Here is a 24,576-nt window from a genome sequence, read left to right as displayed (position 1 = left end):
ATTGTTAACAGTATTGTGTCATAGATGCTACATATATTTACATTTATTTCTATACATTAATCTTTATTCCTATGTTCTATCCACTTATACCATTTATCCCATACTGCATAGTATTCTGATTCCTTCTTGCCTTTTAGTTCTATTGTAAGTTTGTCCATCTCGGCAGATTCTAATGTTTTTTGTATTAACTCCTCTTCGGACGGTATGTTTTCTAATTTCCAACCCTGCGCAAAAATTATCCTCGCTGCTGTTATTATATGCAATGTGATGTATTGAATTTGTTTGCTAAATTTCCCTTTAATTATTCCCAGTAGGAATAGTTCGGGTTTAAGTTCTGTTCGATGTTCTGTTATCTCCTGCAGCCATTTTTTGTACCTTCATCCAATATGTTCTGGCTTTGGGGCATTGCCACCATGCATGAAAAAATGTTCCATCTTTCTGCTTGCATTTCCAGCACTCTGATTTCCTATTTGGGTACATTTTTGCCAATCTCGCTGGTGCTAAATGCTTTCTTGTAAATGTTTAACTTTTCCCCAATCTTACGGGAGGGTGGGGAGTGATATGACGTCTGATAAGGCTGTCCAGCTTTACAGACAAGTAGTGAGTATATTCCATACAGCAGGAGGAGGAGGAAGAGGAGGAGGAGGAGGAGGGAGGAGGAGGAGGAGGAGGAGGAGAAAAGAAGAAAAGAAAGAAGGGAGGGAGGGGAGGAGGAAGAAGAAGAGGAGGAGGAGGAGGAGGAGGAGGAGGAGCAATAATAAAAACAACAACCAAACCCTAACCTAGATAAGTGAAACATCCTGGAAGACCCACAGATGAGATAGCCTGGATTGGGAAAAGCTAGCATTATATCAAGGCTATACCCCTTTACCCCTTCAGCTTCCAGTCTATAGAAATTCTTAATCATCCAAATCGTGTTTTCACTTCTCAGATAAAAAGTTTTTTTCCCTTTGAATCCCTTTCACTCACATTTTCAAGGGGGAAAAAAAAACCAAGAAAGCCCAGTTGCCTTTTGGAAATGCATCTTTGGGGATTCCTGCTACAACCTAATGGGGAAGGCTGGTTTTCCTTTGAGGGAGGGGAGGCCAAATAAAGGAAAAATCCAGGAGAAAAATAACCCAGGAGAAATTAAGCCACGCATCAAACAGGAGGGCAGCTGAGCTCTTCAACTCCTTTTTGGGGAGGAACGCCCACCCAATATACAGGTCATGAGGGGGAAATGCCATGACAGCCCCACCCCACCCCACCACAACTTTCCCAAGATTGCTAAAGGGAGGAAACCAGGAGGGATGGCATTTTGTGGACTTGGCACTTTGCGTCAAATTATGTCTGTCCAGTGAAAGATTAATCCCCGCTGGAAAAGTTGCAAAGGGGATGCCAAATGCAAACAGGGCTCACTCGGACATTTTTAGTTTCCTTTGCTCTCTCGGTTTTTGCTGACCTGACGGCACTCACTAGACTCCTTGGCTCCTGGGCCGAATAAAGAAGACACAGAGAATGAATATGTAGGCTTGTGTGTGTGTGAGAGAGAGAGGGTGGGGGGGAGAGAGCGAATGGAAGAGGACTTAAAAGAAGCAAGAGGTAGAATATGTTGTAATAACTGGATGACGATCACAGGTAGAGACTTTGAGTATACAAAATATTAGGATAGGGATAGATAGATCATAGATAGATAGATAGATAGATAGATAGATAGATAGATAGATAGATAGATAGATAGATAGATAGATAGATAGATAGATAGATAGATAGATAGATAGATAGATAGATAGATAGATAGATAGATATAGAGATAGATAGATAGATAGATAGATAGATAGATAGATAGATAGATAGATAGATAGATAGATAGATAGATAGATAGATAGATAGATAGATAGATAGATAGATAGAGAGAGAGAGAGAATAGAGAGGTAGATAGAATAGAGAGGTAGAGGTCTTTTCTGTGGTCTTTTGAATCCAGTTGTAATATTGTAATAATTGCATAATGATCACAGTGAGAAACTTTGAGTATACAGAAGATTAGGACTGGACAGAAAGAAAGAGGGAGAGAGAGAGAACAAGGGAGAATGAGAGAGAGAGAGACAGAAAGAAAGAGAGAAAGAAAGAAAGAAAGAAAGAAAGAAAGAAAGAAAGAAAGAAAGAAAGAAAGAAAGAAAGAAAGAAAGAAAGAAAGAAAGAAAGAAAGAAAGAAAGAAACATTTTTTCTGTGATTCTGGAAATTCAATTGTAATATAATAATTGAATAGTGATTATAGCCAAAAACTTTGAATATATAAGAGATTAGAACAGGATAGATAGATAGATAGATAGATAGATAGATAGATAGATAGATAGATTTTTTTTCCCCTGTGATTCTTTGAATCCGCCATGACTCAAAAGGGCCCATTCAATCCGCTATGATTTGGAATATTTTTCAACCCTCCTGTTGAAAAAATAAAGAGGAAAGAGGCCGTGAGGTTTAGCCTACAGCAGCTGAAGATTTGTTTCTTTTTGTTTGTCCCTTGTTGCCGAGTATCCGTCTGAACATCTTGGGAACTGATAGATCTGCACTTCATCCCAAGAGGGTTTTCTAAGCCACAGTGCCCCAGACATGTTGGTGCCTTGTGACTTGTCTAGAGACAGATATATGGAAGGGAACACTGGACCAGAGAAAGTTCTCCTAGACGAGAGCTGCATCAAAGCAAACTTTTTGATAGGTAGATGTTGGAGGTGTATGAACAGACGATGCATCAAAAAAAAAATGTTCCTTGGACTTGGTCTGCAGAACACCTGGGAGAACCATTGTCTCAAAAGAGAAATAATACATATTTTCATAAATAGGGTGTTGTGCCTGAATTCCTCTCTCGGAAAGAACATCTTTTAACCGAATAACAGAGTTGGAAGGGAACGTGGAGGTCATCTAGTCCAACACACACACACATGTACATATAAGTATGCACACAGGAGATAGAATAGAATAGAATAGAATAGAATAGAATAGAATAGAATAGAATAGAATAGAATAGAATAAATAAATTAGAATAAGTAGAGTAGAATTGAATTGAATTGAATTGAATTCTTTTTATTGGCCAAGTGTAATTGGAGACACAAGGAATTTGTCTTTGGTGCATAAGCTCTCAGTGTATACAAAAGAAAAGATACATTCATCAAGAGTCAAGAATCATCAGGTACGACACTTAATGACAGTCATAGAGTACAAATAAGCAATCAAATCATACTAGGAAACAGTCAATATAAATCGTAAGGATACAAGCGACAAAGTTACAGTCATACAATCACAGGTGGGAGGGGATGGGTGATAAGGAGTAATGAGAAGATTAACAGTAATAGTAGTGCAGACTTTGTAAATAGTTGGGCAGGGTTGAGGGAATTATTTGAGTGATGGCGTTCGGGGAAAAACTGTCCTTGTGTCTAGTTATTATGGTGTGCAGTGCTCTATAGTGTCGTTTTGAGGGTAGGAGTTGAAACAGTTTATGTCCAGGATGTGAGGGGTCTGTAAATATTTTCACAGCCCTCTTTTTTTTGACTCGTGCAGTATACAGGTCCTCGATGGAAGGCAGGTTGGTAGTAATTGTTTTTTCTGCAGTCCTAATTACTCTCTGAAGTCTGTGTCTGTCCTGTTGGGTTGCAGAACCAAACCAGACAGTTATAGAGGTGCAGATGATAGAGTCAATAATTCCTCTGTAGAACTGGATCAGCAGTTCCTTGAGCAGTTTGAGCTTTCTGAGTTGGCGCAGAGAGAAAATTCTTCGTTGTGCTTTTTTGATGATGTTTTTGATGTTAGGTGTCCATCTGAGAGAGAGAGGGAGGGAGGGAGGGAGAGAGAGATTATATAAAATGGCTTTTCTCTTATTTATAACTTTGCTGTTATATGTAATCAAGCACGTGCTTTTTTTTTTTTTTTTTTTTTTGAATAGTGATTTGAGGGGCTGGAGATGGCCCACCAAAGGCAACACGTTGCATGTATAACTCTTATTTTCACTTTTAAAACCCAGTTCTGTTGGATTGGAAACAAAACCCCACCCTCAGCCTGATTCGGATTTATAAGAAGCAGCTTCCATTGCTGATCGTGGAGGGGTTTCCCCCCCAAGCTTCCCATTTATTTATGTCTGTCAGAGAAGCATGAAGGTTGTTTTAAATCTCATTTTCTGGATTGTAGGAACAGGTTTAATTGGGCAGGTCTCTCTGTTTCTCATAAGCAGGCATCACCAGCCCAATGCAATGGGGAAGTGCAATGAAATTATACATTTATTTTCTTTCTTGGATCCCAGTTATGATTTATTTGACTAGATCTGTGAGAGGTGCACGCAGTGGTATGCTAGTAAATGTTTAACAACCAGCTCTCTGCAAAGGAAATGGATTGATTGTTATGTGCCATTAAGTAATTTTGGGCACCTAGCAACCACACAGATAGATTATTTGTCTGTCTGTCTGTCTGTCTGTCTGTCTATTTATCTATCTATCTATCTATCTATCTATCCTGTTCGCTTAAGTGTCATCTCTGAGAATCAAGAGCAACACGTAGAGTTATTCTGACTAGTTTCTTTATTGCTGTTCACCTACAGACAGAATCTTGCCAGACTAAAACAGCTATCTGCAATAACTATAGACATTCTCTGTGAACTGCTAGTAGGAGCCGTCTTAGCCATCTTCCTGCCCACCCAACATTTATGAAGGTTGCAGTGTCCCACATAATCATCTTTTGTGACCTTCTGACAAGCAAACGGGGAAGACAGGTTCACTTACCAGCCATGTTTATTAATTTAAAAACTGCAGAGATTCTCCCTAACAACTGTGGCAAGAAACATCATAAAATGGGAGCAAGATTCACTTAACAACTGTCTCACTTAGCAACGGAAATTTGGGGCTCAATTGTGGTCATAAGCCGAGGACTACCTGTATATCTTTTGTAGTTACCTTCACCCCAAAGGTCATTTTGCCAAGCAACTCCCAACACCTCCAGGCCTCACTGATACTGCTGGTTCCACAGCCACAACTACACCACAAAGGACACACAACATGCCCCGGCCATCATGGCTCACTTCTGCTCTTAATTAGCTCCCCAAATTCCAGAAAATTTAACTGTCAGCTCTTGCAAGTCGGTATCGACCAGCTCCAGCACACTACTGGGTGCATTTTTTGGTGATCATGCAGTTCTGCAAAGTCTCTCCTGACACTGTGGCAAAGGTGTGTGAAGCAGACTAGGAGTTGTTATGGTGCGGCGGAGATGCTCAGAGGCTTCACTGCCCCTGCTCTGGAAAACTTTTGAGCAACAATCAGTTCCCTTGTCTCTGGTCTCACTTGGTCTTTTCTGTCTGCAAGAAGGGAGGGAAGACAACGACAGCGGTTTTGGAACAGGAAACAATTGCTTGGAACAGGAAGCAATTTCTTTTTCTGCATCCATCAGTCTCTATACAGTCTGGTTTTCAACTTTCAATATTACCTCCAATAATATTGAATTGCTAACTAGGGCCTACAAAACCTTTGCTAGACCAATACTTGAATACAGCTCATCTGTCTGGAATCCGCACTGTGTGTCAGACATTAATACAATTGAGCGAGTCCAGAAGTATTTCACGAGAAGAGTACTACACTCCTCTGCTCGCAACAGAATACCCTATACCACCAAGTTTTGGGCTTGGACAACCTTGAACTATGCCGCTTACAGTTGGACTTAAGTGAAGTACACAAAATCATCTGCTACCATGTCCTACCAGTCAATGACTACTTCAGCTTCAACCGCAACAATACAAGAGCACACAACAGATACAAACTCAATGTAAACCACTCCAAACTCGATTGCAGAAAGTACAACTTCAGCCACAGAGTGGTCAATGCCTGGAATACTCTACCTGACTCTGTTGTTACATCCTCTAACCCCCCACTCCTTTAACCTCAAACTATCCACTATTGACCTCACCCCATTCCTAAGAGGTCTGTAAGGGGCGTGCATAAGCGCACCATCGTGCCTACCATTCCTGTCCTATTGTCCCCATTTATTCATACCTGTTTCCTGTATTCTTACTCATGTTTATACTTATACCTGTCATCTTGTAAGCAATTGACAAATCAAATAAATTAAAATAAAATTAAAATCTTCTAGCGCAGCCAAAAAGCACAATTCCAGCTTGGGAGAATAAGGCCGGCCGGAGAAGGTGTCTGCCTCAGATTTCCCTCTGGTGTCATTTGAGGTCAGGTTCTCCCCAACTTCCCAAACTTATCCCCAGATCAGGGAATGGAAGCCTCTGAGCCCTACAGGGGAGCACAAACCACTTTCTTTGGGGTGTTGAGTCAACGTATTATAACAATAGCAGGCATTTTCTGGAATCCGAGGGAGTCTGTAACTCTTCCCTAATATCAGATTCAAAAAGTTGGGCAAGGTTGGATCTCCTGAGATGCCGTGGGAGATAGCCGTGAGTTACCTTGCAGGGTGATTCGAGGACAGCCAAAGGTATCTGCCGAGTGCTTTGAACATACTCAAAGTGCTGTGTAAGACTCAAGGATTCCTTGGAGAATTAAGCCCAGCCCTGGCAACCGAGTCCTTCAGAAAGAGCTGTAGCAATGGGCATGACTCACCCTCTCCTGATAACCATCGCTCGTCCCAGACAGCTCGCAACCCCATAATTTGGAAGAACAGTTTTCCCGATGCTTTCCAAAGCCCTGTAAGGAATCTTTGTTCCTAAGAATTGCTCTAGCTTGTAGGTGCACCACCCATGGACTGCATCTGCCCTACTTTAATCCCTTTTGAGGGCTCCAGAATACACTCACTTGGAATGAGCCAAGCTAGAAATGAGGGCCACTTCGGTGTTCTGGAATGTGTAAAGGGGGGAAAGATGAGTCCCATGCATTTGATCTCTTGAAAATATTCGAAAAATTCACACCATTTTCCCCAGGGTTTTGCCCGGAAGGTGGTGTTTGGCGCATGTGGTACCTAAAGCTTTAAGGCATCCCCTTGCAAACCCTAACACTCCCTCAACATAGGATAAACGCCCACTCCAATTATGGCACAAACTACAACCTTCCCCCTGCAGCACTCTGAAGACACACAAACACACACACAGTCACACAACACTTTGGAAATGAACAGTGAAAAACAGGAGAAAACTCATACGAACCTTTAAGGAAGATTCACAAAAAATATGAAGAGATTTGTGCCACAACGGAAATAATTTGCAAGGATAGAAAAGTATGGAGAGTGGTTTAAAACTCATTTATTCCTCCCTCCCCCCCAATTTTTTTATGGCATGCCCTTAATTCTGGTTTGTTTGTTTTTGCTTAATATTTCCTATTGCTTTTCTGCAGGGGCCCCAATGTTGGTGATTCTGAAAGAGAATCATGTGTGTTCCCAATGAACCACATCCCCGTCTTTAAAACTGTTTGCAGCTAGAAGGCAGCAGTTACAGCATAGGGATTTGAGCCTTTATTTACCTTTTTTTTTTTAAAGAAAAAAATTAGTACTTCTTCCTCTCTCTCTGCTTAAAATGAGTTTCCAGTCCTCTTGGAAGTTGGAGAAAGCTTGAAAACAAATGGGTTGCTTGAGTTCCTACCTGATCATGTGAGCTTCGACTCGGATTTCCATACCTGTCTCTCTTTCCTCCTTTTTATCCTTAATCATGAACTCCCTTGATAAAACAAGTTCTTTCAAAACCTTGTAATTGGAAAAGGAATAAATACCCTTAATTAGAACTAAGTAATCCTGCACTCCTGCCTTTGTGTAGCCCCAAGGGAGTTTTCCACCATGTAGAATTTGCATTTTGTTTTTAACCATTTTTCTCTCAAGCATGTGTGTATGCCTGCCTGCAAACTTCTGGAAACTCAATATCTGGCTTTTCCCCCCTTTTTTTAACCCTCTGACATTAAGAAGAGACTAAAATAGTGGAAAGCAAGCATGTATTGCTAGCTGACATACAAAGAGGTCGCATATTCTCAGTTCTCTGGCCAACCCTACAGCAGCTTCTGAAAAATCAATCAGGGGCCATGAAAATGCAGTAAGGGATAAATAAATGAAGGTATATTTTTCCTATCTGAAGGCTTTTTGCTGGCCACACTAAAGCTCACTCTTCAAGTAACACAATCGTCAAATCACAGAATGTTCTCATTTTTATTACTTAAAATGAAAAAAGCTTATTAAGCTTTTTTTTCATAATTAGGGTTAGGACAATTAATGACTTGCTTTTGGGGAAAAAAAACTTTTAGAAATAACAGAATCATCAAAGATTTAATCCAGCCTAAATTAAACATAGCTAAATTCCTTTGCATTCTGTGAGTGAGTGAAAACATCTGATTAGATCTTAGATTTAGAAGGATGCTGGAATGCAACACACCATTGCTCATTGGTGGTTTCTGCTTTTGGGGGGGGAAATAGTGAGATTTCAGCGATGACCTCCTTTTGCATTTTACAAAGCTCTTCTTAGATATTCTTCATCTTTCCCATGAGATTTATGACAGTCCCATCAAAGCTACACCAGTCTGCAAAGACCTGGGACACTTTGTCCCCTGAACCTGCCCTACTGAACTCAAATTCCTGTTCATACCCACATTCATAAGATCAGGGTAAACATCTGCATTCTTCAACCTTTTGAGACATTAGACTCATTTATCTCGGAATTTCAATCTGAGATTTGTATAGAAGAGCAGGCTGAGCTAGAAGGCGGCATTAAGCATGTCATCAGTTTGGAGTCATCCTTGAATTCCATTGACCCTTAGCTAGTCTTGATCATTAGTTGACTAGATTCTTGTATTAGGGACAGCAATAATAAACTCTGCTGTACTTCAAACTTAACAAATGCTCCTGGTTATTTGCACCTGACAATTTGTCTTTTTCTCCCAATCCTTTTTTCTCTGGTATAAATTATGCTTTGGTGGCCGAGGCTGCATAGAATGAAAAGCGTGACAAATAGAAGACGGAATTTCTGGCTTTTGGGGAAAGGTGTTTTGGAAACCACATAAAGTCTACTTTTTCTGTCTCAAAATGGGAAAATGGAGTTCTGATGGACCAACCCGCAAAAAGGCACTTAAGACCTGTGTCAACTCATAAAACATTTCAATGGTCATTTTACAGTTGCCAACAGAAAGGGAGGGGGAAAGGGATCCGAAAGAGCAGTGCGGCAGCTTGGAAATCAAAAGTGCATTCCATACATAGTTTTTCAGAGATTGTAACTAGGTGACTGAAGTTTCTGCTGCGCAAAAATCTAAGTGGACAACATGATTGATGACTCTTGGCTATGGACGTGTCCCATTGGAGAATATGAATTATGATACACCCAGAGGAGTGGGGGAAAACCAGGGTCAAGGGTGACAGTGAATTATGTGCCTCAGAGTCAGCTACACTCAGGCAGTGACATGTTAACGCCCAATAAATCCTTTTTAGAGTTTGAAAGTTTGGCTCGAGACTCATTATTTAATTGGGGTGACTACCGGAATCCTGACAACCTGTTTTTGAAGTTCCAACAGCCACCCCTTCCCTCCCTGCAGTTGTATGATTGTGGTTTGGCCATTTGGTAACTGGCTCACGTTTACAACTGTTTGCAGCATCCTATGATCACAATTTTCAGTCTTTTTTTTCCCCCTCTGGTTTCCCACATTTACTTCCAGTTACGGCCATTGGATAAAAACAGATTTGCTTAATGACCATGGTGTTTACATAACGACCATCAAAAAGAGGTCATAAAATTGGGCACAGGGACATGGTGACCCACTTAACAACCACAACGACCTATGTGATCCTGGTTGTAAAGCAAAGAATACCTATATGGCATTACAAAGGGGCTTTCCTCTTTTTCTGTGTTTTCGTACAGATCCCCTCTCTCCATATTTTCATTCTGTTATAAAAAGTGAACTGTGACAAGTTAGACCAGAGGTCCCCAAACTTGGCAACTTTAAGACTTGTGGACTTCAACTCCCAGAATTCTCCAGCCAGCATAGCTGGCTGCATAGCATAGCTGCTGGAGAATTCTGGGCGTTGAAGTCCACAAGTCTTAAGTTTGGGGACCTCTAAGTTAGACAATTGCACTACCATTTTAGGTTTAGGGTGGAGGATACAAAATTATAGATAGCATATCACCAACTGAAGGACTCCCCATAGAATAATACACCAAGCAACAGAGGGAAAATAAAGGATTTCCTTCTCATGTCTCTTTCATGTTGCTATCAGCATTCCATGCTTGCCTTAAAATAACTAAGATGCACTGGGGTGGAAGCTCCTCAGAGGAAGATCCAAGATCCAACCTGGAAATAAGGAGGGATTTCCTGACAGTGAGAACAATTAATCAGCTGGCCTGCCAGAGTTGTGGATGCTGCATCACACGGGAAGTTTTTAAGAAGAGATTGGACAACCATTCGTCTGGAGTGGTATAAGGTCTCCTGCATTGGGCAGGCGGTTACCGGTGGTTGGGGACCCCTGGGTTGGACTACAAGACCTCCAAGGTTCCTTCCAGCCCTATAATTCTAAATACAGCTCTTAGCCAGGCAGACCAAATTGTACTGTAAGAAAAAGTGGGTAGGGTATATCACCAAGCTACAAATAAGGAAACAAGAACATTAAAAGCGTTGGAAATAGCTTCTGGTGTGTTAAATTGTTGGTTTGTGTTATGAAGGGATTCGAGTAGATGGGGTTCCAACCAGTGGTGGGATTCAAATTTTTTTTACTACCGGTTCTGTGGGCGTGGCTTGGTGGGTGTGGCTTGGCTTGGCTTGGTAGGCTTGGCAGGGGGAAGGATACTGCAAAACCCCCATTCCCTCCCCACTCCACTAACCTGCTTTCCAGCTCCATTCTCCTGTGCAGGGCAACCAAAGAAGACCCAGCCAATCAGCTGGGATTCAGGAGGCGGAGAAGAGATGGGGGTGGGGCCAGTCAGAGGTGGGATTTGCTGGTTCTCCAAACTACTCAACATTTCCGCTACCGGTTCTCCAGAACTGGTCAGAACCTGCTGAATACCACCTCTGGTCCCAACCCTGGAATTGTCAAAGCAAAGTCCCAGAATGACACACACACACACACACCAAAAAACCAAGACCATCTCGACAGTAGTTAGTCACATACACACAAAAAAGCAATACTTAGAGCAGTGGTGGTGAACCTATGGCATGCATGCCACAGGTGGCATGCAGAGAGCCCTCTCTATGGGCACGCGCATCATCGCCCCAGCTCAGCTCCGCCGCGCATGTGCACGCACCTCCCACAGGCCTGCTAATCTTTGGGTCTCTGCTGCGCATGCATGGGGGGGCAGGGCACACACGTGGCAGGCGCATGCGTGTTGCAGTTTGGGTATGTGTGCGTGCGCTTTGGGCATTTGGTGCCAAAAAGGTTCCCCATCACTGACTTAGAGTTTCTGATTTCTTCTTTTGCATACAGGTAGTCCTCAACTTATAATCATTCATTTAATGATTGTTCGAACTTAACAATAGCACTGAAAAGGTGACTTAAGAACTGTTTTTTCACACTTACGACCACTTATGAGCATCCCCATGTTCACGTGATCAAAATTCAGACGCTTGGCAACTGTTTCATATTTATGACGGTTGCAGTGCCCTGGAGTCATGTGATAGATAGATAGATAGATGATAGATAGATAGATAGATAGATAGATAGATAGATAGATAGATAGATAGATAGATAGATTTGGCAACCTTGTGACAAGCAAAGTCAATGAGGAAGCCAGATTCACTTAACAACCGTGTTACTCAATTAACAATTCCAGTGATTCACTTAACAACTAGGGCAAGAAAGACGGGGCAAAATTCACTTAACAATTTCGTTTAGCAACAGAAATGTCAAACTCCATTGCAAGCCCATAAGTTGAAGTCTACCTGTTCTTCTCCCAAACGTTAGTGAGGTTGGCTAGGAATGTTAGGAGTTGCTTCCCATCCCAGGCCAGGTTGGGAAAAATGCCTTTAAAGCATAGCCTGGTTGTGAATCACGTTGGCAAGTCCAAACAGATCAGTTATAGTTGGAACCTTTGTGCAGTTGAGCCAATCTCAAATACTGAGGGTTTTTGTTTTGTTTTTTTGAAGTTTCAGAACCTGTACCGCTGGGTTATTAATATTGGTTAGATAGCTTGCAAAAGGATAATTGGTAAAAACGCATCATGTTCCACTTTGTGATCAATCTTTAGGCAAGCTTTTTTTTAAAAAAAAATCATACAAAACAAGTAACTCATTTGAACTTCAATTCTCAGTATCTTTTTTTTGGATCATGGTGGCCAGCGTATTCCAAGTAGTACACAAAATTATCTGCTACAATGTCCTACCAGTCAATGACTACTTCATCTTCAACTGCAACAATACAAGAGGGGGCGGCATAAGCGCACCAACGTGCCTACCGTCCCTGTCCTATTGTTTCCTCTTATTCTTTATTTTTCTTATATGTACCCATTTCATGTATTCACAACTATGTATACACTTATACTTATTATCTTGTAAACAATTGGCAAATCAAATAAATAAATAAATAAAGAGCACACAACAGATACAAACTCAACGTAAACGGCTCCAAACTTGATTGCAGAAAGTACGACTTCAGCAACAGAGTGGTCAATGCCTGCAATGCACTACCTGACTCTGCTGTTACATCCTCTAACCCCCACTCCTTTAACCTCAAACTATCCACGATTGACCTCACCCCATTCCTAAGAGGCCTGTAAGGGGCGTACATAAGCGCACCATTGTACCTACCATCCCTGTCCTATTGTCCCCTTTTATTCGTACCTATTTCCTGTATTCTTACTCAAGTTTATACTTCTATCTATTATCTTGTAAGCGATTGACAAATCAAATAAATAAATGAATAAAATGAAAAAGTAAATATTCCAGTACTCAATAAAGAGTACTATCACTTCTCACAATCTTAATGCTATCCAGAGGTGGTATTCAGCAGGTTCTGATCAGTTCTGGAGAACCGGTAGCGGAAATTTTGAGTAGTTTGGAGAACCAGCAAATCCCACCTCTGACTGCCCCCGCCTCCATCTCTTCTCTGCCTCTGACTGAGTCCCAGCTGATCGTCTGGGTCTTCTTTGGTTGCCCTGCACAGGAGAACAGAGCTGGAAAGAGGTTAGTGGGGTGGGGAGGGAATGGGGATTTTGCAGTAACCTTCCCCTGCCATGCCCACCAAACCAGGCCCACCAAGTCACCACCACACCATGCCCACAGAACCGGTAATAACAAATTTTGAATCCCACCACTGATGCTATCCCAGGGTTGATGTAACCAAGGATTGCATTGGCTTTTTGGGCAGCTGCAGCACACTGCTGGTTCATATTTCAGTGATTGTCCACTAGGACTCCAAGATCCTTCTCACAGTTACCATTATTGAGCAAGGTGCCACCTATTCTGTACCTGTGCATTTGGTTTTTCCTGCCTTGCTTTTCTCATCACTGAATTGAATTATTATTATTTTTGTCTGGGGCCCAATGCTGAAGTTTGTCAAGATCCTTCTGAATCTTAAGTCTGTCTTGCAAAGTGTTAGCAATTCCCCCTAGCTTGGTGTCGCCTGCAAATTTGATGAATTCCCCTTCTATTCCTTCATCTAAATGATTTATGAAGATGTTGAAGAACACTGAGCCTAAGACAGAGCCTTGGGGTTACCCCACTGCACACTTTCCTCCATAAGGTTAGAATCAGGGGTCTTCAAACTTGACAACTTTAAGACTTGTGGACTTCAACTCCCAGAATTCCTCCTCCAGTCATGTTAGCTTGGGAATTCTGGGAGTTGGAAGTCCACAAGTCTTAAAGTTGCCAAGTTTGAAGAGCCTTGGGTTAGATTGTTTTCACCAAACAATTTCAGTTCATAACTTTTCACTAAAGGAAAAATTCAGCTCCTTCTCTTGTTGCCAAAGTTGAAATCTTCTCTCTCAAACCACAGTTTGCATTTCAAAGGAATATCCAGTATATTTTTTTTAAAGCTTTTTTTTTTTCAGAAGACAGTTTTCCCATGGCAGCTTAGAATTCTTTAAGGTCACATTTTTTTTAAAAAAAAAAAATGGAACTAAACCTAGTGGATGAAAAAACTGCAGCAAAAAAAGCGGGCCAAAACCAACAGCAATGGAAAGAGAATTTACATTAAAAAGGTCTCTTTTTCCAATTAAAAGCCTTCAAATGCACAGGTACAGAATTTGGTGGTGGGGAAGGGAGGAAAAATCTGGGGGTAGTTGCTGCTGGCTGGACACCCCAAAAACCTGCCAGGGTAGTTTTTTTTTTTTAAAGGAACAGGGCGGCTGCTGGTTGGCAGAGCTTCAGTTCGGAGGCTTGCATTTTCAGAAATAAATACAGGAGGAAACAGAGGCATGTAGAAATTAGCCACGCTTCTTTCAAAGGCCAGCAGCCAAACTGAATCCCAGGCAGGGAACCGGAGAAGAAAATATCTCCTGGATAAAGCTTTGGCTAGTTTGTCCCAGCAGCAGAAAACAACTGCGACCACAAGTATGTTGCAGCTGGGAGGGTGACATCTTTAGAGATGGCTGTATTCTTTTCACTACCACCACCACCAAGGAAGAGTGGACGGTGAAGGTGGCAGTTTGCCAAAATGGCAAAACTGACCTGTTTGGTGGGAGACAGAACAAGGAGTATTTTTTTTTTCATGAACGATAGGAAAACTTTCATGAGTTTGTTTGCTGAACACTGATAAAACTGAACTGGAGATTTCTGGATTAAAAGTCTGATTAAAACGGTTGACTATGGGAAGAAAGGGATGGTGTAAAGTGGGAAAAATGGAAAACGTTTGTTGTAGCTGCTGTAAAGGAGATCAGAAACTGCTTCATTGATTTCCTTTTTCCTTTTTCTTCCTTTATCTTACTGTTTATCTGACTGTTTCTATGTTTATCTTACTGTTACTAGCACTTTTTCTTTTCTTTTTTCTTCTTTCTTCTTTATATTTTTGTTTTTATTTAAATTATGTAAATTCTCTGTCTATCCATCTGTCTGTCTGCCTGTCTGTCTGTGCATCCATCCACCCATCTACCTACCTACCTACCTACCTACACATAGATACAGAGGTAGTCCTCAATGTATGACTACCATTTGGGACCAGAATTCCCATTCCTAAGCAAAGTAGTTGCTAAGTGTATTGCACCTCATTTTACAACCTTTTTGCCATGGTTTTTAAGTGAATCACCACAGATGTTAAGAGAACCATGCAATCATGAAGTGAATCCAGTTCTCCCATTGATTTTGCTTTGTCTGAAGCTGACTGGGAAAGTGCTGCAACCAATTGTAAACTCATGCCTGTTGCCAAGACCCCAAACGTTGACCACGTGACTGTGGGGATGGAGATGGTTGTAAGTGCAAGGACTAGTTGTAAGTCACTTTTTTTCAGTGCTGTTGTAATTTGGAGTGGTTGCTAAATGAACAGTTGTGTGTCAAGAGTTTTATATATAATGTTTTATTTATTTGATTTGTCAATCGCTTACAAGATAATAGATCTAAGTATAAACATGAGTAAGAATACAGGAAATAGGTACGAATAAATGGGGACAATAAGACAGGGATGGTAGGCACGATGGTGCACTTATGCACGCCCCTTAGAGACCTCTTAGGAATGGGGTGAGGTCAATAGTGGATAGTTTGAGGTTAAAGTTTTGGGGGTTAGAGGATGTAACAACAGAGTCAGGTAGTGCATTCCAGGCATTGACCACTCTGTTGCTGAAGTCGTACTTCCTGCAATCAAGTTGGAGCGGTTTACACTGAGTTTGTATCTGTTGTGTGCTCTTGTTTTATTGCCCTATATTTTGAAGGTCTCCAGTGGGTGATTTTTGAAAACGAAGCAGAGGTAGATCCAGTCAGAGCCTGGATAGAGTCCCCCTGGGAATCCAGGGCTGTTGACTAGACTAAAGTCACCCCAGCATTCAATACCACCCATGTCCCATCATGCTGTCAAGAAACAGGCAAGAAGTTGTCCCTAGGAGTCAGGTGTTGCCCGGTTCCAAGCTTCTTCCAAGGGCATCTCAGAGTGACAGGTTCCAACCCAACCTCCTCCCTGTTCTGCTGGTTCTACAACTGTGACTTTTTTAAAAAAAAAATACTATTTCACCAAAGGAAACATTCAGAAAGATGAACTCTCACTGATCACACACCTCCGCCTGGTGAGGTAGGATGCTACCGGCTGAAGCCTTGACTTTTGTGTAAAATTTGGATTCTGAAAAGGGCCACTTTTGACCTCCTCTTCCTTTTTTTGTGGGGGAGGGAGGTCCTCTCTTCCCTGTTCCCAGCAGCTGCTCTCTGACTTATCTTCTGCCTTCCTGTGCCTTCTCTCCTTTTGTGCAGAAAGATTTCACGAGGCGAGAGGAGCTGCAGCAGAGCGACGTGGAACGCTGGCTGGGCTTCATCACCTTCCTCTGCGAAGTCTTCGGCACCATGCGGAGTAGCACCGGGGAGCCCTTCCGCGTTCTGGTCTGCCCCATTTACACCTGCCTCAGGGAGGTGAGTCGGGTTGGGGGGGGGGGCTTGTCTTCCTTGCTGTTCTGACCCAATTTGATGACCCAGGGTGGGATACAAAATAAACACAGTCACAAAAACAGGTGAAGCCCCTTTTATTCCTTCACTTTGCTTCAAAGCTCCAAATATCCTTGATCGGAGACAAAAAAAAACTCTTCCACAAGCAGTTACGAAAAGGAGGAAATGCCATTTAAACCAAAAATGCCTGTAAATTATAAAGAGTAAAAACAACACAAACCACACTGAAGCAATTAAGGGAACCAGGCAAGATAAGGGCTTGAAGACGTTCACGGATATCGGAACACACACTGGGAAGGGCGCCAAACTCAGAGAGGAATGACAGACTAGAGCTATTTCCACGCTTTGTTTCCAGCACTGGCCCATATGCATGTCCGTCCTTTTAACCAGTTCTCACAGCTGCAGCCCATGAAGAGGATCAAGGCCCTTTCCTCCCCCGTAGACCACCCCATTCAGGTCTCATCCTTTCCTCCCTGCGTGCCCTAGGATGGAGAGGGGATGGGCCTGGGTCTTCCTCTGACTGCCCAGCCTCCTCCACAACCTCCGCAGCCACACTTCCACTCCCTGTCAGCTGTTCCTCCTCTCCCTCAGAGTCAGACTTCAACAGGGGCATGACACCCAGCCTTAGCAGAGAGAAGAAACAGACTCCTTGTCCTGAAAAAAAAAAAACCTCTTTATTTATCTCCTGTGAATTAATGGCATTCACACACGGAAAAGTCCAGGCAATAGTCCTTCCAAGAGTTAACTGCAGTAACAGACCTTATCAGTTCTTTGCGATAATTGCAAGGCTGAAAGGCTGCACATTAAGTTCTGGCAAGCAGTCTCTGTGGCACGAAATACGATGGGCAAAATCTTTAGAAAGACGAACTGTTGTCTCCTACAACAACCACTCCCCTTTCCTTCTATTTATATCCCAGCCAGGGAGGGGCCATTCAGCGTCCACATGTGCCTTGCTTCCCAAGTCGACTCCTTGTCCTCCATTGTTCTCTTCTCCTAACAGCTCTGTGCATACGTGCATCTGGAACAGGCCCCAGCTGTTCTTCCTCCCCACTTATCTCAGCCTCCAAAGGCAGCTGGCTGTCTGGTAGCTGGGAAATGTCGGACGGCCCTGGCTCTTTCTCTGTATCCGATGCAGAGCACTCGTCAGAGCCTTCCCCAGACTTCAGCACGCGCCCAAGTTCCTCCCCAACCTCCTCATTGTTCAAGTCTGCCATGGGCCACAACACTTGCTTACTATCCATCACTGTCCACAGAGCACTTTTGGCAAAGACAAAAAAAGGGAGCAAATTTGCCTGCCGTTGTCAGCTCTGGAAAATTCTGTGTTTTGGGGTCTCCTCTCTTACAAGATCTCAATCGAGAATGTATAAAATTGCGGGGCACTTCAGACAATATTTGGGGACTCCATTGCCAGAAAAGAGGAGGAGGATTCCTATAGCACTCAATAAATATAGATAAACGTGGCAAAAGAACATTTGTTAGAACACAACATTCCTTTCTTGGTCAACACCAAGCATTTTATTTAAGGGAAACCTTTCATCATTAGTCCTTGATTTATGACTGGTCACTTGGTGACCATTCAGATAACAGATAACAGATAATCAAAGTTGGAAGGGACCGTGTAAGTCATCTAGTCCAACCCCCTCCCTAAGCGGGAGACCCTACACCATTTCTGATAGATAGTCCAGTCTCTTTTTGAAGGTCTCAAGTGATGGTGCTCCCACAACTTCCGAGGGCAACTTCTGTTCCATTGGTTGATTGTTCTCCCTGTCAGAAAGTTTCTCCTTATTTCCAGGTTGAATCTCTCCTTGTTCAAGTTTCCATCCATTATTCCTTGTCTGGCCTTCAGGTGCTTTGGAGAATAGCTTGACTCCCTCTTCTTTGTGGCATCCCCTGAGATATTGAAAGACTGCTCTCCTGTCTCCCCTGGTCCTTCTCTTCACTAGACTAGCCAGGCCCAGTTCCGGCAATCATTTCTTATGTTTTAGTCTCCAGTCCCTTAATCATCCTGGTTGCTCTTCTCTGTACTTTTTCTAGAGTCTCAACATCTTTTTTATAGTGTGGTGACCAAAACTGGATGCAGTATTCTAGGTGTGGCCTTACTAAGGCTTTATAGAGTGGTATTAGTACCTCACTTGACCTCGATTGTATCCCTCTGTTAATGCAACTTAGGATTGCATTAGCTTTTTTGGCGGCGGCTGCACACTGCTGGCTCCTACTTAGCTGGTTGTCCGCTAAGACACAACAGACCCCCCCCAAAAAAAAGCTTCTTATGCTCTGAATCAACGTTCCAATGGCCAGCATCCCATCCCATGGTAACGTGACCGTATTTTGGGCATCTGGCCACCATTTATGGTCATATATAGCATTTATAGACATGTGACCTCAATTTATAACATTTTTGCTGGAAACTTACTACATCTGAGGACTCTTCAAGCATGACTGTCACTGGTATAGATGGACCCTGGTGGAGGCAGATGATGGAGGCAGATATAAATTCCAAAGAACCATCAGCCCCTCTGTGGGCTTTAGGTGATAAACCTAACCAAGGTTCATCTCCTAGAGCCCAAAGTTATTTTTTTTAAAAAGGACTAGGGGTGACATGATAGCAGTGTTCCAATATCTCAGGGGATGCCACAAAGAAGAGGGAGTCAAGCTATTCTCCAAAGCACCTGAAGGCAGGACTAGAAGCAATGGGTGGAAACTAATCAAGGAGAGAAGCAACCCAGAATTAAGGAGAAATTTCCTGACATTGAGAAAAATCAATCAGTGGAATGGCTTGCCTTCAAAAGTTGTGGTTCCTCCAACCCCGAAGGTTTTTAAGAAGAGATTGGGCGACCATTTGTCTGAAATGGTATATGGTTTCTTGCTTGAGTAGGGGGGTTGGGCTAGAAGACCTCTAAGGTCCCTTTCCAACTCTGTTAAAACTGCCTTCTCTCTGATTCCACCAACATAGAGACAGCCTGGCTTGAGGTTTCAACAAGACCTTTGTTCAGCCATCTCTGTTACCAATAATCTCTCTCGGTGTTATCCCAGCAAAGTTCACAAGAAGCAACTGAAAAAAACCATCCTCTGGAAAATCATTGTGTGTGTCGTTCTCTCCTTCCCCCACCCCACCAGTCTTAAGAGCGACATCGCCGTAAGAAGCATTTGCCTGAGTCATTTCAGCCTTATTTGGTTTCACTGGGTTTTTATTTTAGTTTCAAATTCCATTCATCCTGGCTTCCATCCTTGGAAAGTGGTGGACTTGCGTTCAGTCGTAGGGATGACCTGAGAAAGCAACTGGGTTGGCAACTCAATGGGAGGAGGATGTACATCGAACACAACTTCTAGATCAGTGGTGGCTAACCTTTTTGGGCTCCTGTGCCAAAAACTGTGCATGCGCTTGCACGCTCGTGCTCATGTGCCAGCACCCAGAAGGCAATGCGTGCCCTCCCAGCCCCCCTACACATGAGCATGCAATCCACCCCACACCTGCCGCCCCCTTACCTGCACTGTACCTCACAGCTGATTTTCGGCCGGTTTGAGGCCTTTTTCGGCCTCCCAGAGGCTTGAGGAAGGCTTCTGCAGGCTTTGCAGGGCAAAAACTAGCCCTGTTTCATCAGGAAAACAGGAAGTGATGAAACGGGGCTAGTTTTCAGCCTGAAAAGCCTGCTGAAGCCTTCCTCAAGCCTTTGGGAGGCCGAAAAGGCCGCAAACCCGCCGAAAATCAGCTGTGAGGCACATGCATGCCCAGTGAGGTAAGTTTGCCTGCAGTTCGCGTGCTGGCACAAATGGCTCTGTGTGCCACCTGTGCCATAGGTTCGCCATCACAGTTCTAGATGGAGGCCTGTTCGACTAGGACTGGATTTAGTCAACAAGGTTCCAGGGTCATATTTTTCTGCTGCTTGGAGAAAAATGGCTTTGGTGCTACTTTTCACCCAAGTTGCCACCAACTAACCATCACTTCAGATATGATGAGGATTCCGAAAGATCTCCTGTATGGAGAATTAGTGCAGGAGAAAGCGCCTTGGAGGGAGACCACAGCTGCGATATAAGGATATCTGCAAGAAGGATCTAAAGGCCTTGGGAATGGACGTCAACAGCTGGGAAACCTTGACCTCGTTCAGCTTGGAGGCTAAAGACGCAGCATGGCCTTCTCCAATTCGAAGAAGAGACACTCATTCGGCAGGCTGAGGCAAAGAGGCAGTCCCAGAACCAGCGAAATCCAGGGGCTGGACAGGGGACAGGCCGTATCTGTCCTCAGTGTGGAAGGGATTGTCCCTCTCGAATTGGGCTTTTTAGCCACACTAGAGGCTGTTTTATGACCTCTTTTCACAGCACAACACCATAGTCTTTTGAGAATGAAGGATGCCAAGTAAGTAATGAGACTACAATTCCCAGAATACTTCAGTGTAGATAATGGTGAAAGAGCTGAACCAGAAGCAGAAGTCCTAGACTTGAATCCACGTTCAGGCACAGACAGTGAGAACAATCAACCAATGAAACACCTTGCCCTCAGAAGTTGTGGGAGCGCCATCGCTTGAGACTTTCAAGATGACATTGGACTCCTATCCCCTCTTTCTTGGGTAGGTCCTAAGCTAAGGGAGATCTTCCTTCCATCTCAACTTCTGCTTTTTCATGGCCGTGTCCTTTTTAGTTGTCTTAGCAAGCAGTGATTTTCCATTGCCTTCCTCCTGGGAGTCTTAAACTAGGACCCTCCCAGTGTATTGGATGTGCAATTCTTACCTTAGATTTATACAACACACTAAACTGGTTGGGTCAGTTGTAGGGGACTGGAGACTAAAACATATGAAGAACGGTTACAGAAACTGGGCCTGGCTAGTCTAGTGAAGAGAAGGACCAGGGGAGACAGGAGAGCAGTCTTCCAATATCTGAGGGGCTGCCACAAAGAGGAGGAAGGGGTCAAGCTATTTTCTAAAGCACCCAAAGGCCAGATATGGAACAATGGATGGAAACTGAACAAGGAGAGAGATTTAACCTGGAAACAAGGAGAAACTTTCTGACAGGGAGAACAATCAACCCATGGAACAGAAGTTGCCCTCGGAAGTTGTGGGAGCGTCATCACTTGAGACTTTCAAGAAGAGATTGGACTCCCATCTGTCAGAAATGGTGTAGGGTCTCCTACTTGGGCGGGCGGGGTTGGACTAGATGACCTATAAGGTCCCTTCCGACTCTGATTATCTGTTATCTGATCAACATATTCTTTGAACCTGGGCAATGCATTCACCCATCATAGGATTTTATTTGTTTGGGCATAACAGTTATGTGCACTTAGGAAATGTGTTTGGTTGACCTGCATTTAAGAGCCAGGTGTGTTGCCCAAACTTAGCCCTAGAGTTCCCAGGCAACATGGATAAATTCAGGGGGCAGCAAGCTGGAGGACCCAAGTTAAGAATGCCTGCTCTGCATTGGCATGAGAGTCAAGAACATCCTGGGTTTCATGCCATTATTGCCCCAAAGAAGTGAAAGACACAATTTGTGCAATGACACATGTGCCATGACTTGCTCCTGGCATCTGTGTTGCTGTGCGTATTCTATTTTTTTATTTTTTTATTTATTTTGATTTGTCAATTGCTTACAAGATAACAGGTATAAGTATAAACATAGTTATGAATACATGAAATGGATACATATAAGAAAAATAAAAAGAAACAATAGGACAGGGACGGTAGGCACGTTGGTGCGCTTATGCATACCCCTTACAGACCTCTTAGGAAAGGGGTGAGGTCAATAGTAGACAGTCTAAGGTTAAAGTTTTTGGGGTTTGGGGAAAAAAACCACAGAGTCAGGTAGAGTATTCCAGACATTGACCACTCTGTTGCTGAAGTCGTATTTCCTGCAATCAAGTTTGGTGCAGTTTACCTTGAGTTTGTATCTATTGTTTGCTCTTGTGTCGTTATGGTTGAAGCTGAAGTATTCATTGACAGGTAGGACATTGCAATGTATGATTTTATATACCATACTTAGATCAGACCGAAGACGATTCTACATCACATTTAGTGCTCTTTTATTAAGTTCTGCTTTGGTTTCAGAATATTCTTTTTAGCAAATAAAAAGTTCAGTTGAACTGGAATCAGTTTTCATCTCAAATGACTCCTTCCAGATGTCAAGCCTGAATGAGGAAAAAAGATATCCATGTGCAATTTTATATATAATTAACGAAATGCCAGAACATTCCATTTCAATTAGATATTACTAACTATCTAAAAGGGAGAGAATTCAAATAGAGGGCAAACATCAAACTAACCTGCAAATCCATTTATTGCAGTGTATCAAGAGAATTAATAAAGCATGCATGAATGCAAAATAAAATAGGCCTTTGCAGTCTGCTTTGGCTCTGACCTAAGCAAATCTCATTCTTTGAACACCTGAGTTTTTCCCCTGGAGAAGAATTTCTTTCAATGTCTCCCTTTCTCTGTTTCTGCAGTTGTTGCAATCTCAGGATATAAAAGAAGATGCCGTTCTTTGCTGTTCAATGGAGGTAGATATTTGGAAATGTTTATGTAGCCTGTTTCTTCTACCTCACTTCACTCAGGAAAGAGGGCTGTTTTTTTTCTTAGAGAATGTCAAAATTATAAGAGCAAGAATTTATACAAGCCCCTTTACTGCACAATATCAGAAACTAATATTAGAAGAATCTTTTTTAAAGCCATAACAATATTTATTTATATTTATTATCCTAAGGAACTGTTTTCATAAATGTTTCCTATAGATTCATGGCAAGAGATTTGGAAAACTTGCTCTGTTATGTCCATTCTACCATCATAATACACTTACTGAGTTTTAGGTTTAGTGTATTCAGTGGTACTAGCTGAATTTTTATGATACCGCATGCCTAAAGTTGCTAAAAATACAGGTAGTCCTTGACTTACAACCGTTTGTTTATTGATCGTTCAAAGTTACAATGGCAAAGAAAAAATGACTTATAACCAGTGGTGGGATTCAAATTTTTTTATCACCAGTTCTGTGGGAGTGGCTTGGTGGGCGTGGTCTTGTTTGGTGGGCGTGGCGTGGTTTGGTGGGCGTGGCAGGGGAAGGATACTGGAAAATCCCCTTTCCCTCCCCACCCCACTAACCTGCTTTCCAGCTCTGTTCTCCTGTGCAGGGCAACCAAAGAAGACCCAACCGATCAGCTGGGACTCGGGAGGCAGAGAAGAGATGGGGGCAGGGCCAGTCAGAGGTGGAATGTGCCAGTTCTCCAGACTACTCAAAATTTCCGCTACCGGTTCTCTAGAACCGGTCGGAACCTGTTGAATACCACCTCTGCTTATAACCATTTTTCACACTTACAACTATTGCAGCATCCCCATGGTCACATGATCAAAATTTGGGCACTTGGCAACGGACTCACATTTATGACAGTTGCAATGTCCAGAGGGGGGTCATGTGATCCCCTTTTGTAACGTTCAGACAGGCAAAGTCAACAGGGAAGCTAGAATCACTCAACAACACTGTTACTAAACAACTCCAGTGATTCACGTAACAACTGTGGCAAGAAAGGAAAATGGAGCAAAGCTCATTTAACAACTGTCCTGCTTAGCCACAGAAATATGTGGGTCAGTTATGGTTGTAAGTTGAGGACTTATTAGTATTTAGAAAACTTAACTAAACAAGCCATGGTTTCATTGGTTGATATCGTATACATGTGATATCTGCATTAGTTGATATTTGCTTCAGTTCCTTTCTTTTTCTTTTAACTGGCATATTGTAGCCAGAACTTGGAAAAACATCTCAAAAGTCCAGTGAGGAAATTCATACTGTTTTCAAAAAACCAAAAAACAAACTCAACATTGTGTTGTTTATTCTAAATCCCTCAATCTCAGTATCCAAAATGTAACGCAAGATCTGACTCTTTAATAAACATGTACCGTAGTTGATCAACGTCTACTTGGACCAATGTGAGGAGGGACAATTGCAAAGTTTGTTATATCTCCTTCCTCAGTCTACCCATCCAAAGCATTCAACCTGCAGAATTCATGGCATATTCATATTTGTTGGCCTTGAAGACCCCACCCCTCCATTCTTTTCTTAAGAGCTCTGTGCCATTGGCAAAATGTTAAAATAAAGCAATAGCACTTAGACTTATATACCGCTTTGCAGCCCTCTCTAAGCTGTTTTATAGAGCCAGCC

General features: G+C 42.7%; 1 protein-coding gene across 2 annotated transcripts in view; it reads left to right on the top strand.

Moving 5' to 3' along the window:
• Positions 1–24,576, top strand: part of CTIF (cap binding complex dependent translation initiation factor) — a 175,690-nt gene that overhangs the window by 140,684 nt on the left and 10,430 nt on the right. For both annotated transcript variants that reach the window (XM_087958673.1, XM_087958674.1), the window contains exons 10-11: positions 16,258–16,413; positions 22,874–22,927. In XM_087958673.1, coding sequence (XP_087814799.1) covers positions 16,258–16,413; positions 22,874–22,927 — 210 coding nt within the window. The remainder of the gene's footprint in view (positions 1–16,257; positions 16,414–22,873; positions 22,928–24,576) is intronic.

This window comes from Notechis scutatus, chromosome 2, assembly GCF_049901735.1.
Source record: "Notechis scutatus isolate UNSWTSFEM ecotype Mainland chromosome 2, rNotScu1.2, whole genome shotgun sequence".
Taxonomy (NCBI): domain Eukaryota; kingdom Metazoa; phylum Chordata; class Lepidosauria; order Squamata; family Elapidae; genus Notechis; species Notechis scutatus.
This window is presented reverse-complemented; position numbering and strand designations above follow the sequence as displayed.